Here is a 16068-nt window from a genome sequence, read left to right as displayed (position 1 = left end):
TGACATTTGAGCAAAAAACCTGAAGAAGGGGAGGGAGTGACCCATGTAGTTATTTGGGGGAAAAGAGTCCAGGCAGAAGAAACAGCCAATGCAAAGGCCCTGCGGCAGGAGGGAGCCTAACAAGTTCAAGAAATAAAATGACAACAGAGTGGCCGGAGCAGAGCAGCAAGGGGGAAAATAATCACAGGAGAGGGGCCAGGGAGGGAATGGAGCCCCGGGTGGAGCAGGGCTTCGTAGGTCATTGAGAGGGCTTTGACTTTGACTCTGAGCGAGATGAGAATCATTGGGAGTTTGGGGCAGAGGATGATATGAACTGACTTCTGTTTGACCAGCATCACACTGGCCTTTGAAGGAACAATAGACAAGTTGGGGGGACGAGGAAGAATGGAAGTGGGAGGCCAGGGAGGGGGCCACTGCAACCATCCGGGTAAGAGAAAGGATGGCTTAGAGCTGGCTCATATTGGTTTAAGTGATATTTATGTTTTCCAATTTTTCATCAGGAAGCTATCCAAACATATGCCTAAGTTGAACCTTACAGTGAATACCTATCTACCCAGGATTCTGATTGTATTTTGAAAGAAGAGTCAATGGGAGTTGCTGAGCACCCGGGACCTCTGGGACACCTCAGGGAGGTTGCTGCAGACAATTGGATATTTCAAACCAGGACCAGAACTGGATCCCAGGTCTGCCCCATCACAACAGACTCAGAAGCCCACTTTTTCTAAAAAGGATCATATGTTATAGACACTCTGCCAGTCTCTTGGTACCTGACCTTCACTGGGTCATAAATCCAATAAACTGTGAACAGTCTGAACCCTCTTCAGAAAAATGCACAGAAAATTATTTGTAAACAATTGTAGAGGAATCGTGAATGCAGATCACCATGAAAGACATAAAATGTAGGCTGTTTCACTCAATGAAAAAATATTCAGTTTGGCAGAATCACTGTGAGTCAACGTTACTAATTTCTAGTGAGCCTGTGAAGACTGGAGCCTCACAGGCGACCCCCTGTCTTGTCCCCAGAGTCCGCATGTCTCTGCCTTTGTGGCCTTTGGGCAACAGTAGGGAACATGCCATGAAGAGGGGCTCGGGGAGGAAGGTACTGTGTTACAGAACTCCCTGTAACCTGGGGGCTGGCCCCTGAATATTGAGAGGATCAGGGCCCCAAGGCTAGTGCCAAAAAGAGGTTTAGGGCAGAGCAAGCTTTTCACCCGGGGTCTGTCTCCAAATAATGCTCCCCCGGGAGGCAGGGGGACAGCAGGGAATGGGAATGGCACCCAGGCGGGTTGGAGCCTGGGCCTCGCTGGCCTCAGAGCTTTGAGGTCAGGAAATCCGGAGGCAGAGGAGGGGGACAACGTTGCCACATCCCTCAGCCCCTTCAAGACCCCTGAGGCAGGAAGGCTGCCCGGGCCTCACTGGCTTCCCTCCCAGGCTCCTTCCTGGGAGGAAGGGGCTGCCCTTGCCAGCCTCGACAATGCAAGGGAGGGAAGGAGGCTGGGCAGGTGTTGCAATCCGCAGCCCCTGCGCCTGTCAGCGGCTGAGCCATTAACGACAGGGCTGGGGAGAGAAGCCGGGCTGCGGCTGTTTTCAGGAACTTGCCTTGAAGAGGAGAGCAGAGACCAGGGAGGCCAGGCGGGTGCTCGGCCGCAGGCTCCAGGGTGAGTAGGGGAGCCCCAGGGAGGACTGGGCCTTGGACTCGAGGGGACCCTGTAGTCCCAGTTTCGCTCCCCCAGCTCTGTCAAGGGTGTGCGTACGCACGGGGCCTGGGACCAGAGCTCCTGCCTTTAGGATTTGTCTCTTGGAAACAGGAGCCCTGGACACTGAGTCTCTTTTCCCAAGGTATCCCTACTTTTTTTTGCATTGAGAAAGTCACAGACAGACTAATATCTCTTTGAGGACACTGATCTGGGCTCAAGAAAGGGCTGGACTCAGGAAGGCTATCCTCGCCGGCTCTCTCCGCGTCTCTCTCCGAACCTGTCTTAACGGCTCCCTGTCTCCATCCTTGTCTATTTCACTCTCTGTCTCTCTTTCCTCCTCCTTTCCCTCTCTGGCTCGCTGTGCCTCTGAGCTTCTCTCTGTCTCAGAGTCTCTCTATGCCTCTTTTTGTCTCTCACGGCTCCCTCTGTCTCTTGAATCTTAAACTCTTTTGAGTACCTCTCGCTTCTCGGCCTCCGAGTGCCTCCATCTCTGTGTATTAGCGTCCTTGTCTGCGACTCTTTTCTCTCTCCTGCCTCAGTCTTTATCTCTGTGAGTCTCTCTCCGTCGTTTTGGTCTCTGTATCCCACTTTCCTACTTTTCTGCCTGTCTCTCCCTGTCTGAACCACATCTGGGAAATCCTCTCCCTTTGTTCATTCCCAGCCTCCTCCTCCCCACAACCCTCCTCGCATGGAAAGAATCTCCACGTGAAGGGGAGGAGAAAGAACAGGGGAGAGAGGAGCGTGAACTGGAGAAGGGGAGGGGAGAAGGTTGAGTGTGATGGGAGGGAAAGGAGAGGAAAGCAGAAGGGGGGGTGATGCAGTGACCCCAGGGGACAGCGCGGTGCGCTGGGACCCTGAAAGAGGCCAGAGAGTGAGCTGAGATGTCTGGAGCAAGAGGGGACATGGAGGGGTCGAGGAGCAGGGGATTCAGAAATGGGGCTTTGAAATGTGCGGTGCGACACAGACAAAAGCAAGGTGACAGTCCTAGGAGGCTGTGACCACGCAGCCTGTAAGCAGGGGAGGGAGGCACTAAACCATGCTGATTCCATGAGGCAGTGTCCTGCTTTATGGCGCGTGAAAATAACATGGTTATTGAGTGCTTCCTCTATGCAGGCTCCATGCTAAATGCTTTTATCACAGACCATCTCATTTCGTTCTCACCACAACCCTGAGAAGTGGGTGCTATTGTTATCCCTCTTTCACAGATGGGGAAAGTGAGACTCAGAAAGGTGAAGTAACTTGTGCAAGGTCACCAAGCTGGTAAGTGGAGGAGCCAGGGTTCAGACCAGGTGGTCTGACTCAAAGCGGGGCCCCTAGAGAGTGAGACCATGCTCTACCTGGCCCCAGATCTCACTCAGCTGGGGTGGGGAGCACCCAAGGCTGCCGTGGGGGGACCAGGGACTGATGCCAAATGTGCCAACCCCTGGCAACCCAGCAAGAAGATGCCTGGGCCCCTTGGGGTTTGGGGTTGGGTTGCCCACTCTGGACAGGAGGCAATGGAGAGGGATGAAGTGGTACCTCGCTGGGCAGGGGGGCTGGGATATGATCAAAAATACATGGAGATGGGCACCAGTGTCCCAAAATCTGGGCCAAGGAGGCTAAATCTTCCCCAACAAGTGTGCGTAGTGGATAATCAAACTGGCATGCTATAGGTAAAAGGTTGCCAACCACTGATTGGTAGACTGGGGTGCTCTGAACAGTTGTGCAGGTTTCTCACTGTACAAAGCTGCCCAGCAAATGGCAGCTGAAATTCAGCCTGTTCTCTAGTTGCCAGGTGCTAGTGTAGGGCTGCACTTGTCCAGAAGAAGGGGTGCTTTTTTCTTCATTTGCACAAAGGTGACTTACGGGCTATCATTCACCTGGTATCCTAATACTGCAACATATAAGGATAGACCACGAGTTTAACTAAGAGTGCTGTGGGTAGAAACAGCCTTGGGTATCTGGGCAGTTCTTATTCACACCTCTGTCTTGGAGGGAGAAAAAAGGGAGAGGATTTTAATCCTTTCTGGATTAAACACAGGGGAGCACATGGGATCAGCTGGGACACCACCTACATGCATGTATTCATGTATGTACGTGAAGGCTGGTCAGTGATTCCCACTGACCTGCCACCGAGAGCATCAATTAGTTCTGGAGGATCAGGTGTCTGGCCCCAAGGCCCCAACGGGAGCAGAGTGGAAAGGCTGGAAGCCCACCCCAGCAGTAGAAATCTTTGCATACTTCCTGAGACTAATGAACTAATTAGAGGAAACTAATGCTCCCTCCATCTGGGCACTGTCACCATGACCACAGGATGCCTGGCCCCAGAAGGCCTCCAGAGGTCTCTGCCCAGAACTGGGGGTATCCTCTCAGCCCACCTTTCCCTTCAGCCATCGCTGAGACAGCCATCTTCCCAAGGTGTAACCTGTCCTCAGCTACTCTGTGGAGTTGTCCCTTCCTGCCAGGGAGCATCTCTGACCCTCTGAGCATGGCTTACCCAGGAGAACCTGCCTGGTACTCATGCATGTGCAACATGGATGTGCCGGGAGTTAATACCCCAGGGGACAGCTCTTGACCAACGGGGGACAGGAATTGGTGAACAAATGTTCCCATCCTCTCTGCCAGCCAAGGGATTGACAGTTCTGAGGCGTGTTCTATATGGCTCCTTGGAAGGTTCCAGCAGGATCAAGTCCCAGTCGTCCATAAAGGCAACTGGCTTGATGACACACCCTTGTGTTGGCTTCCCCTCTTTACCTGTTTCATTCTCCCCACTCCCTCACTCTGTTCCTGGAATCTTCCCAAAATAAACTACCTGCATGCAAGCCCTCACCTCAGGCTCTGCTTTGTGGGGGGAACCCATCTAAGACAGAAGGGAAGCGGGGAAGAATGCTGTTCCCTGTAGCTCCTTCCCCACTCTCTCCTGGAAGGCAAATATAACAGTGGCTGCCACTTCTAGAGTCATCTCCTACGTGCCAGGCACTGCGTGAAGCCCTTGACTTGTATCATTTTGGGTCTTCCTCCCAAACCCCTATGCAAGTATAGGCTGTTGTTAGCTGAATTTTACAATGAAACTAGGCTCAGAGAGATCAAGTAACCTGGTGGAAGCCACACTATGGCAGAACAAGAACTAAGCTCAGCTCTGACTCCAAAGTCCATGACCTTAACCATCCCCCTCTGCCTCCAGGTGAACACCAGGCCAGCGCTATGGCGGGGCTGGGAGCCTGGAGCCTAGCGGGAGCGGCTCTCTTCATCCTGCTGCTCCCCAGAAGTGAGTATGGCCAGGGGTGAGGGCGCCTGGGAGAGGGGTTCACAGGGAGAGATGCTGGAGGTGCAGGAGGGAGTCATTTTCCAGCTCTGCCACAGCACTCCCGGGATTCCCAGAGGATCCCAAAAGAGTCCACTGGGCCACAGATGTCGGGCAGCTGGGCTGCCACGTGTAGACCTCTGTAGGCAAACCACCACCTCTGAGGAAAGGTGAGAGGACCTGGGCTGGTCAGCCCGGAGAAGGTGGGGAAAACCCAGGTCTTGTCTGCAAATCTCTGCCAGGTTGTCAGAAGGAACCTCTGAGTCCTGTGCAGCCTTCATGAGCAGCAAAGAGATCAGGGTGGAAGCCGTAAGGAGGCAGCTTTAATCCTGAAATAAAGAATCCCAGGGGATTCCCTGGTAGTCCAGTGGTTAGGACTCTGTGCTTCCACTGCAGGGGACACGGGTTCAATCCCTGGTTGTGGAACTAAGATCCTGCATGCCACGTGGCATGGCTAAAATAAAATAAAGAGAATCTAGACAGAGCTCTCCAGACTATGGGAACTCAATCTTGAGAAGTGGAGAGCCTCCCATCTCTGGGGGTATGCAGGCAGAGGCACAGCAGGGGTCAGCAAACTTTGTCTGATGTAATGTTCAGCTTTGCAGGCCACATACAGTCTCTGTTACATGTTCTTGTTTGTTTTTTGTTTGGTTTGATTTTTAACCCTTTAGACATATGAAAAATGTTCTTAGCTGGCAGGCCATACAAAAACAGGCCATCCTAGCCCTGCTGTAAAGGACTCAGGATCTGGTGGAGTTTTGAATTAAACAGTTGGCAAGGTTCCTTCCAGTCTGAAATTCTGAGTCTGTGGAGCAGTAGGAGCCCCGATGAACTTGCTCTGTGACCCTGAACAAATCGCTGCTCCTCTTAAGGCCTCAGCATCCCCATCAGCAAAACGGGCTGAAGAACACCTGGGAGAGGAGAGAAGGCATTGTGGGCAAAGTGCCGTGCTTACTCGTTTATTCCACACATATTTGCCAAGGGCCTGCTCTGTGCCAGGCGCTGGGAATGCAGCGATGAGCGAAACAGCCAAGGACTCTGGCCTCACAGAACCTATGGTCTAGCTGGGGGGGGCGGACAAGCAAATAATCACCTGACTATAATTATGAAGGATAATAAGAGCTTTGGGAAAGCTCAAGGAGCTTGGCCTGGTCTGATTGGCCAGAACCTGGTCTGGTTCCCTGCAAGATGCCTAAATGTTAACCAAGTGAAAGAGGAGTGGGAGAGAGGAAGAGGAGCACCTCCCAAAAGGATCAGCCAGTACAAAGATGCAGAGATTAGAAGGAGTATGGCATTTTCAGGAAATAGCAAGAAGGCTAGAGTGACTAAAGCTGAGAGAGGATGGTCCGAGCTAGAACCTGGAGGGTTAGGTAGGGGCCAGGCCACAAGGGCTAAGAGAAGGATCTGAGTCTTTATCCTAATCATGGCAGCAAATACATGCCAGGCACTGTTCTAAGTGCCTTAACACGTGTTCTCACATCTAATCCTTCCAGCGACACTAAGGTAGGGACTTTTTTATCCCCATTTTACAGATGAGAAAACTGAGGCACATAAAGTCTCAGTAACATCAAGGTCATAAAATTAATAAGCAACAGAACCAGGTTTGTTTTGTTTTGTTTTGTTTTGTTTTTATAAATTTATTTTACTTGTGGCTGCATTGGGTCTTTGTTGCTGCGCACGACCTTCCTCTAGTTCCCACTAGCGGGGGCTACTCTTCTCTGCAGTGCTCGGGCCTCTCATTGCAGTGGCTTCTCTGGTTGCAGAGCACAGGCTCTAGGCACACGGGCTTCAGTAGTTGTGGTGCACAGGCTTCAGTTCTTGTGGCTCTCGGGCTCTAGGGCGCAGGCTCAGTAGTTGTGGCTCATGGGTCTAGTTGCTCCGCAGCATGTGGGATCTTCCCGGACCAGAGATCGGACCCGTGTCCTCTGCATTGGCAGGCAGACTCCGAACCACTGCACCACCAGGGAAGTCCCCAGAACAGGTTTTAAACCTAGGCAGTCTAGGTCCAACATCCATGCTCTTATCCATCACACCGTACTGCCTTTCAGAGGAATAACATGCCACTGAAGTGCCGTGATCACGATGGGATAACAATCAGATCTGAAATCTGAAAAGATTGCTGTGGCTGCAGGGTTCTTATCATTCTAACCATTGCTTCACCATTGTTGGGGAGGGGACTAGTGTCCATCTGGCAGTGTGCTGGGGTTGGCTTGCAAGTGCTGACTGTGTACAACTCTTCCCAAGTCCACATTCAGTGAAGTCACACCAGTAGCTTGAAATCAGCCATGGTGGGAACATTTACACCAGGGAAAGCAGCCCAGGCTACAAACCAGGACCTGTTTCTCTCTGTATAGCCAGTTGACATACATTTACCCACACACCACTATCTCGATCTCACCCCTGAAAGCCTCTCACAGTCCCCATACACATCTTCCCCATTCCAGCCCCATGTTTTGGGAGGTAAAGCAAGAAGGTAAAGGCACTGAGTCTAGGAGTACTGAGTCGAGGAGCCCAGCGCTGTCAGGCAGAGGAGTCACTTATGGCCCATTCTGTTCCACCCCAGGCCTGGAGCAGTGTGGGCACATCAGCCTCTCAGCCCCCGTCGTCCGCCTGGGGGGTCCCATCACGGCCTCCTGCATTATCAGCCAGAACTGCAGCCACCTGGGCACGGGACTGCAGATTGTATGGAAACTGGAGGCAGAGCTTCAGCCCGGGACGAGGCAGCAGCACCTGCCGAATGGGACCCTGCAGTCCACCATCACTGTGCCCCACCTCAACCACTCTCGGGCCCTTCTCTCCTGCTGCCTGCACTGGGGCAACAGCCTGCAGATCCTGGACCAGGCTGAACTGCAGGCAGGCTGTGAGTCCCTGCAACCACCCACCCACTCTGCCTCCAATGCCTTCCTGCCAATACTAATAAGAACTGTTCTTTCTTGAACTCTTGCTCAATATGCACTTTATAGGCAACATATCATATCATCCTCCCTACCAGTGGGTAGTGATATTTAGCCCCATTTCTCAGATGACAAAACTGAGGCTCAGGGAGGATAAGTGACATGCTAAAGGTCACAAACTAATAAAGATGGAGCCAAGATTTATATCAGGCAGTGTGGCTCAAAAGCCAATATGGTAACCACTACTCCATATGGCTGCCGAGTAAGCCCAACCCCCCAGCCACAGGAGGGTGTCTCCAGGGCGTTCATTCTCTACCAACTGGGCTTGTTCCCAGCTTCTCCCCTACCCCAGTCTCAGCCTCCTACCTGAACTGAGAAGGATGAATTTGTGTCAAGCCAATGCATAATTTAAAACAAAGACCAAGGTTCTTGTTTAAGAATCAACAATATTGAAAGCTAACATTTACAGGGCACTCACTATATGCCAGGCACTGCTCTGAGCACTGCATACATAGGGAGTCACTCAGTCCTCACAATAACCCTCAGGGGTAGGTTTATTACCATTACTCCCATTTTACAGATGAGAAAACTGAGGCACAGTTTTTTACAGATGAGAAAACTGAGGCACAGAGCTGTTAGGTGACTTCAAGATCACATAGCTAATGAATGACAGAACCAGGATGAAAACCCAGATGCTACACTGTTACTGTCAAAATGGGCAGAGTTGAGAGGCTCTGTGGAGGCCCTGTGGTACTTATCCCTGTATGTGCCTGTAACTGAGCATCCCCCGGGGCTTGCCCCTCTGGGGTCACCCTGCATGGAGACAAGGGAATGACCCGGGGCAAGGAAATGAGGCCAACTTGTCCCAGTAGGAGCTTTCTGAGTGGTCTTACCTAAAGCCCTCACTCTCCCCGCCCCATACACAGACCCTCCTGCCACACCCCACAACCTGTCCTGCCTCATGAACCTCACCACCAACAGCCTCATCTGCCAGTGGGAGCCAGGGCCCGACCCCTACCTGTCCACCAGCTTCACCCTGAAGAGCTTCAAGTGAGTACAGGTCTCTACGCCAACCCCATTACTTTGGGTCCTGGGACAGAGCATGGGTAGGGCTGTGGGTGGGGGGGACCCAGAGGCAAAGATGGGAGGGAGAAGGGGGCCTCACTTTCTTCCCCTGCTTGACACCCAACCTGGCCTGTTGGCAGGAGCCGGGGCAACTGTCAGACCCAGGAGGACTCTAACCCCGACTGCGTGCCTGAGGACGGGCAGAGCCGCTGCTCCATCCCCCGCAAACACCTGCAGCTGTACCAGAAGATGGGCATCTGGGTGCAGGCCAAGAATGCGCTGGGGACCAGCGTATCCCCGAAGCTCTGCCTTGTCCCCATGGATGTTGGTAGGTGACACTGAGTATGGGGGAGGCGAGAGGCCCCCCACAATGGGCAGACCCAGAGAGGCACAGGGAGGGAAACAGACCCAGCGACAGACAATGAGATGCTAGAAGACCTAGAGGAAGCGGAGAGAGAAAAACAAAGTGGGATGCAATTGAAGACAGAGCTCTGGAGACACAGACAGGGACGTGGAAGAAACACAGCCAAGGAGACACACTCGTTAATTCTTTCAGCAAATTTCTTCAAGTGCCACTCTGCGCTAGCCACTGTTTTAGGTGTGGGGGATACAGCAGTAAACAAAATAGCAAACATCTTGCCCCCCAAATATTACATTCTAGTGGGCAGAATAAATAAGCTTGATGAGGAAATTAAGCAGGGGACGGGATGGGGAGAGGGGCGGTTGCTATTTCAGGAAGGTGGTCAGTGAAAGTATCCTTGAGAAAGTGACACTTGAGAAGATTCCTGGAGGAAATGAGGGAGCAAGTCACGGGATAGCTGGAGGGCAAGTGCTCCAGGCAGAGGGAACAACCAGTGCAAAGGCCCTGGGGCAAGAGTATAAAACAGAGAGAGAAACGGACACATATACAGAGACAGACCTGCAGAAACAGGATGACACAGAGATGAAGAGACACAGAGAAAGACAGAAAGACACAGACATCCCATGAATGGAGACCCAGAGAAGAAACGGAACCATAGACAAGGAGATAAGCAGAAACTAGGACAGAACCCTATAGGATAGAGCAGAGAAAGGGTCTGACAACCCCTCTCCTTGCAGTGAAAGTGGAGCCCCCCACACTGTGGGCCCTGGAGCCCAGTCCTGAGGTGGCCCCGCCCCAGCCAGGCTGCCTGAGGTTACGCTGGGAGATCTGGAAGCCCAGCCTGCACATAGAGCAGAAGTGTGAGCTGCGCCACCAGCCTCTGCACAGAGAAACCAGCTGGGACCTGGTGAGGTGGAGGGCAACTTCAGGAGCCTGGGGTGGGGGTGGCTGAGGGGAGGGTAAGCTGAGCTGGCCCCAAAGGGCACAGAGATCCAGGCTCAAAGCCATGCCCCCCACCACCAGGTGCGCACCCTGCCCTTCAGGACTCTCCAGTATGAGATGTGCGGGCTGCTCCCATCCACAGCCTACGCCCTGCAGGTGCGCTGCACCCGCTGGCGCCTGCCCGGCCACTGGAGTGACTGGAGCCCCAGCCTGGAGCTGACCACCACACAACGGGGTGAGTGTGTGCTGATGCGCTGGCAGCAGCCACCAGGAGCCAGTCTGGCCTCCAGGGCCCTCCCGGACCTTCTCTTCTTGCTCCATTCACAGCCCCCATCGTCAGACTGGACACCTGGTGGCGGCAGAGGCAGCTGGACCCCAGGACAGTGGATGTGCAGCTGTTCTGGAAGGTAACCCCCACTGAAGCCCATCCCTCCCCCTCTCTCAACCCAAACAGACCCCTGCAAGCTGGGGCTCAGGACTCCAACAGGTCTGGGAGGCTTGGATGCACCTGTATGTGATTTGCATGCACTTTGCATGTGCCTAGGAAGCTGGGTAGTGCCCTTCTCGAGAGACTATAATGCAGGACTCAAACCTAGTTAGGTGCCCGCTTGCATACACCAACTTGCTTTTTTCCTTCCCTCCCTCCTAGGACCTGGCACAGAGGAAAGAAGGGAGGGAGGAGGGTTGGCTCCCAGCCTCAGGGGCTCACTTCCTGGGACATGGCCACCCCATCTAGAAGCCCTCCCTGACTCATGATGAGCTGGGTGTCTTCTTTTTTTGTTTTTTTAATTTTTTTAATTTATTTATGTATTGGCTATATTGGGTCTTTGTTGCTGCGTGCAGGCTTTCTCTATTTGCAGCAAGCAGGGGCTACTCTTCATTGCGGTGCACGGGCTTCTTAGTGCGGTGGCTTCTCTTGTTGCGGAGCACGGGCTCTAGGTGCGCAGGCTTCAGTAGCTGCAGCACATGGGCTCAGTAGTTGCAACTCACAGGCTCTAGAATGCAGGCTCAGTAGTTGTGGTGCACGGGCTTAGTTGCTCTGCGGCATGTGGGATCTTCCTGGACCAGGGCTCGAACCCGTGTCCCCTGCATTGGCAGGCAGATTCTTAACCATTGCACCACGAGGGAAGTCCCTGGGCATCTCCTTATCTTTTTCTTCCTATGCCCACCACAGCCAGTGCCCCTGGAGGAAGACAGCGGGAAGATCCAAGGGTACCTTGTCTCCTGGAGGCCCTCAGACCAGGCTGGGGCGGACCCAACCCTCTGCAACACCACAGAGCTAAACTGTACCTTCCAACTGCCTTCAGAAGCCCGGGAGGTGGTCCTTGAGGCCTATAACACAGCTGGGACCTCTCATCCCACCCCGGTGGTCTTCTTGGAGAGGGGAGGTAAAGGGGGCCGGCAGCTAGTAGAGCATGGTGGTTAAACATGTAAATTTGAAGGCTAGACTGCCTGGGTTCAAATCTAGCCCTGTCGCTTGCCAGCAGTGTGATCCAGGCAAGTTACTTACCCTCCCTAGACTCAGTTTACTCACCTAACAAATGGGGATGATACAGTGTCTAACTCAATGCATCGCTGTGAAGATTACATGAGTTGACACATGCCTGGCACAAAGTAACTGCTCCATATATGTTAGCTATTATTATTATCATTAGCCAGAACCAGGTTAAGCTGATGGTGGTGCCTACACACACACATATAGAGTCTATTCGGCCAAGGAAATGGGAAAGAAAGCCCTAAGTTTTTCCAGCCAGAACACAGTCCCTGAGTTAACCGCTCATTCTCAGGGAATCAGCCACTACCATCCCCAGGTGCTACTGAACATGGGTCCTCACAAGGTGAGACTAACAAAGACAACAGCTAATATTCCCATTTCCCAGCCACTTGACCCTAGACAAGCTACTTAACCTGTGTCTCAGTTTTCTCATTGCTAAGATGGGGACAGTAGTTGTGCCCCACAATGGGACTGTTAGTGCACTCAGTGAATGAATCTGAATCCACACCGAGAACCGCACAGGGTTAGCTTTCATCATGACCAAGCACTACTCCACACCAGGTCTGTTTCATGCACCACCTCACTTAATCCGCACTACGGCCCTACGAGGCAGGAACTTTTATCATCGTTTCCACCTTACAGATGAAGAAACTGAGGCTCCGATGTTGACTTTACCCAAGGTCACCCAGCTTGTAAGTAGCAAAGGCCAGACTTGAACCCAGGCTTCTGGCTCCAGGGTCTGCATTCTTTTCATCTTCATGTCATTGTCTCCTAATCTGTCTGCAGGCCTGCCTGTGGGCAGACTCCACACCATGGCTCGAGACCCTCACAGCCTTTGGGTGAGCTGGGAGCCCCCCAGCCCTCAGCCTCAGGGCTACGTGATCGAGTGGGGCCTCAGCCCCCCCAGCCCCAGCAGCAGCCCTAAGACCTGGAGGATCGAGCATAACGGAAGCATTGCAGGGACCCTGCTGCAGGGTGAGGCAGGCCTGGGGGGCTGGGCAGGCGGGCAGGCCCAGGGAGCAGAGGGCACATTTTACCCGCCTGACAGTAGACAAGGGGCAAGCTGAACCACCCTAAAGTAGCAGACTCCCCAGTCTTTCCTGTTCCTTCACTCTTCTCATCCCACATCCGCAGAACCTGGAAGTTCTTCCTGCAGTCTACCTGGGTCCTCTCTTTCCAGCCCTGACGCTGCCTCCTGTCTAGCTCTCTCTTCCACTCTTTGCCCCTAACCTCCACCAAATGGTCTGAAAAAGAGACTGCAGAGGCCAGCTCTGCAGTATGAGGCCCAGGTTATCCCTGAAGTTGGAGGTTAGCCCCTGCCCATCATCAGAGGCTAGCCCCTAACCAGAGCGCCGACCCCATTTTCTCTCTACAGAGAACATCAGGCCCTTTCAGCTCTACGAGATCACCGTGACCCCCCTGTACCAGGACACCCAGGGACCCTCGCAGAACATCTATGCCTACTCCCAAGAGATGGGTTCGTCAGTCACCAGGCCCCTTCTCAGAATCCCCTCCTCTTTCTCAAGGCCTGTCTAGGTCCCCAAAATCAAGAATACGAGGGAATATTTTCTTCCTCCCCTACCTCTGGCCCAGAAGAGGGTATCTCCCAATCCTAAGATTACCCCTGGCTTACACTGGATCCCTACAGCTGGAAAGAAGTCAGGTCGAGGGGTAATAGAAATTGGGCAGTGAGCTCGGCAGAATTCAGGGAGCGAGTCTGGCAAAAACTGATCAGGTGTCACGTGTGATGGAAATTAGACCGAGGGCCTGGCATAAACTCAGAGACTGAGTGGCAGAAATCACATAGTGAGCCAGACAAGATCAGGCCTGGCAGAAATCAGGAGGCGAGGCTTTGGAGTCAAAGAAAAGCAGGTTCAACTCACAGCTCAGCCACTTATCAGCAGCTGGTGGGATTCAGGGAAAGTTCCTGGGAAAATGAGGCATGGACATGAGTCCCCCTGGACTCCCTTATATCACCCACCCCACAAAGTGTCCCAGTTCTTGGGTCTGGGGAGCCACAAGAAGTGCAACTGGGCTCTTCCCCTACCCCCCACCCTGCTCCCTGTCAGCCCCGGTACCTCTCTCTTCCGGCAGCCCCCTCCCATGGCCCAGAGCTGCATCTAAAGCACATTGGCAAGACTTGGGCCCAGCTGGAGTGGGTGCCCGAGGCCCCTGAGCTGGGGAAGAGCCCCCTTACCCACTACACCATCTTCTGGACCAATGCTCAGGACCAGTCCTTCTGTGAGTCTGTCCTCAGCACCCCACAGCCCCAGAAGGCCGGGGCAGGGAGTGGGGGGAGGGGGCGGTTGGTGTTCAGCAGCCTTGGGGAGGCTCAGTGGCCAGCCCAGGCTCACCATTCTCCTCTCCTCCCAGCCACTGTCCTGAATGCCTCCTCCCATAGCTTTGTCCTCCATGACCTGGAGCCTTCCAGCCTGTACCATGTCCACCTCATGGCTGCCAGCCAGGCGTGGGCCACCAACAGTACAAGCCTCACCCTGATGACCTTGGCCCTAGGTAAGGGGAGAAGGGGGCTGGCCAGACAAGGCTGTTGGGAGGGTGCCTCACCCAAAGGATCTCCATTTTGAAAGGAGATAAGCCTTGTCTGGATCCCCTGATTTGAGGGAGGAGGTCCAGCCCTGCCCTTGGATCCCAGTCTGAGGGAGAAGACCTAGCTCTGCCCTCAGATCCCAGTCTGAGGGAGGAGGCCCATCCTTACCTACGTGCACGCTTACCTTTTCTGGCTTTCGCCTCACCCCAGAGGAGTCTCAGCTGCACATCCTCCTGGGCCTGTTCGGCCTCCTAGTCTTGCTCATCTGCCTCTGTGGGGCTGCCCTGCTCTGCTGCAGACCAAGGTGAGTTCTCTCGAGAGACCTGACACCCAACTAGCCCTACCTACAGGCAACTTCAGGCCTAAGTGAGCCAGTCTAGGCTCCTCTCAGCCTTGCCAGGCCTCAGGGCCCAGGTCTGGGAGTCAGGCCCTCCACCTTCTCCTCTCCGCACGAAGGGGTCATCCCTTCGGCTGCTGGGAGTAGGTGGGAGAAAGGATGGAAAGACGGGAGGGCATGCCTGACCCAGCCTTCAACTGCCCCCTTCTCCAGCAGGAAGAATCCCCTCTGGCCAAGTGTCCCAGACCCAGCCCACAGCAGCCTGGGGTCCTGGGTGCCTACCATCACGGCAGAGGTGAGAACACTGGAGGGAGCGGGAAATGGGGCTGGGGGTTAGGCTCCCACCCCAGGCTCAACGTGAAAGGATAGCCTTCTAAGGATGAGTACTCAGGCCTTCCCATTACTTCACCTCTCTCTGGAGCAAAGCAGACCTGAGTGCAAACCCCAGCTCTACCCATTCAAAGCCTCAGGCACCTCACTGTGAAATGGGACTATTCCCATGCAGAAGTATTGGGGAAATTCACGTGTCAGGAACATATGAGATGCCTTGCATCCTTTGAGTAACCCTTTTTTTCAGCAAAGAGCAGCAGGAATGCCCCACAACTGTCCCAACTTAGGAATCAACAGTGGCTGGGGCAGATATGTGAAATGAACCAGGCCCTCACCCCACATCTTTATGCCTAGGAAACCTTCCAGCTGCCCAGCCTTCGGGATCCTGGCATGCCACCCATCACCAAGATCACAGTGCTGGAGGAGGAAGAGAAGAAGCCAGGGCCCTGGGAGTCCAACGAGAGCTCAGGGACCTGTGGCCTCCCCACCCTGGTCCAGGCCTATGTGCTCCAGGGGGACCCAAGAGTACCTTCCACCCAGCCCCAGCCCCAGTCTGGCACCAGCGACCAGGTCCTTTACGTGCAGGTGCTAGGCAGCCCCACAAGCCCAGGGCCTGGGCACTACCTCCGCTGCGACTCCACTCAGCCCCTCTTGGGGGGCCTCACCCCCAGCCCAAAGTCCTATGAGAACCTCTGGTTCCAGACCAGCCCCCTGGGGACCCCAGAGGCCCTAGTCCCAAACCCGGAGGATGATTGTATCTTTGAGCCACTGCTTGACTTCCCTCTCCTGCAGGGGCTCCGGGTCAGTGGGGTGGAGGGTCTCGGGGGCTTCTAGGGCTTCCTGGGACTCCCCACCTGAGGCTGCTTCTTGATAGCCTGGGCTATCCAGAGAAGAGGAGGTCAGTAAGCCCATCACTAAAAAACCACCCAGCCCCAGGAAAGGCTGAAAGGCTCCCAGTCTCCCCCTATCTCTGGCCCCCAGCATCCCTCCTCCATCCCCCCAATTTCCATGGGCTGGGCCTCCCACTTCAAAGGCCAGAGAATGCTTTGTCAAGCCCTGCCCACTAACCTTTTGTACTTATTTCCTATCATTTCAGTCTTTTAAACTGGTTTATGT

The 16068-nt window shown here is 53.9% G+C and overlaps 1 protein-coding gene across 1 annotated transcript; it reads left to right on the top strand.

The window, feature by feature from the left end:
* Positions 1–2901: 2901 nt before the first annotated feature.
* On the top strand, positions 2902–15971 carry CSF3R (colony stimulating factor 3 receptor). Its single transcript, XM_057696460.1, has 16 exons — positions 2902–2957; positions 4861–4944; positions 7544–7840; positions 8801–8924; positions 9080–9267; positions 10038–10207; positions 10324–10477; positions 10570–10649; positions 11417–11630; positions 12524–12712; positions 13113–13214; positions 13832–13978; positions 14111–14251; positions 14496–14589; positions 14836–14917; positions 15307–15971. Exons 2-16 carry the CDS (start codon positions 4881–4883, stop codon positions 15784–15786), a joined length of 2526 nt encoding a protein of 841 aa, XP_057552443.1. The 5' UTR covers positions 2902–2957; positions 4861–4880; the 3' UTR covers positions 15787–15971.
* Positions 15972–16068: the final 97 nt, after the last annotated feature.

Source organism: Hippopotamus amphibius, chromosome 1, assembly GCF_030028045.1.
Source record: "Hippopotamus amphibius kiboko isolate mHipAmp2 chromosome 1, mHipAmp2.hap2, whole genome shotgun sequence".
NCBI lineage: Eukaryota > Metazoa > Chordata > Mammalia > Artiodactyla > Hippopotamidae > Hippopotamus > Hippopotamus amphibius.
This window is presented reverse-complemented; position numbering and strand designations above follow the sequence as displayed.

Coding starts and splice junctions, on each gene's coding strand:
- CSF3R (XM_057696460.1), top strand. CDS start 4,881: ATGGCGGGGCTGGGAGCCTGGAGCCTAGCGGGAGCGGCTCTCTTCATC. Junction 14,252..14,495: donor CCTGATGACCTTGGCCCTAG/GTAAGGGGAGAA, acceptor GCCTCACCCCAG/AGGAGTCTCAGCTGCACATC. Junction 14,590..14,835: donor CTGCTCTGCTGCAGACCAAG/GTGAGTTCTCTC, acceptor CCCCTTCTCCAG/CAGGAAGAATCCCCTCTGGC.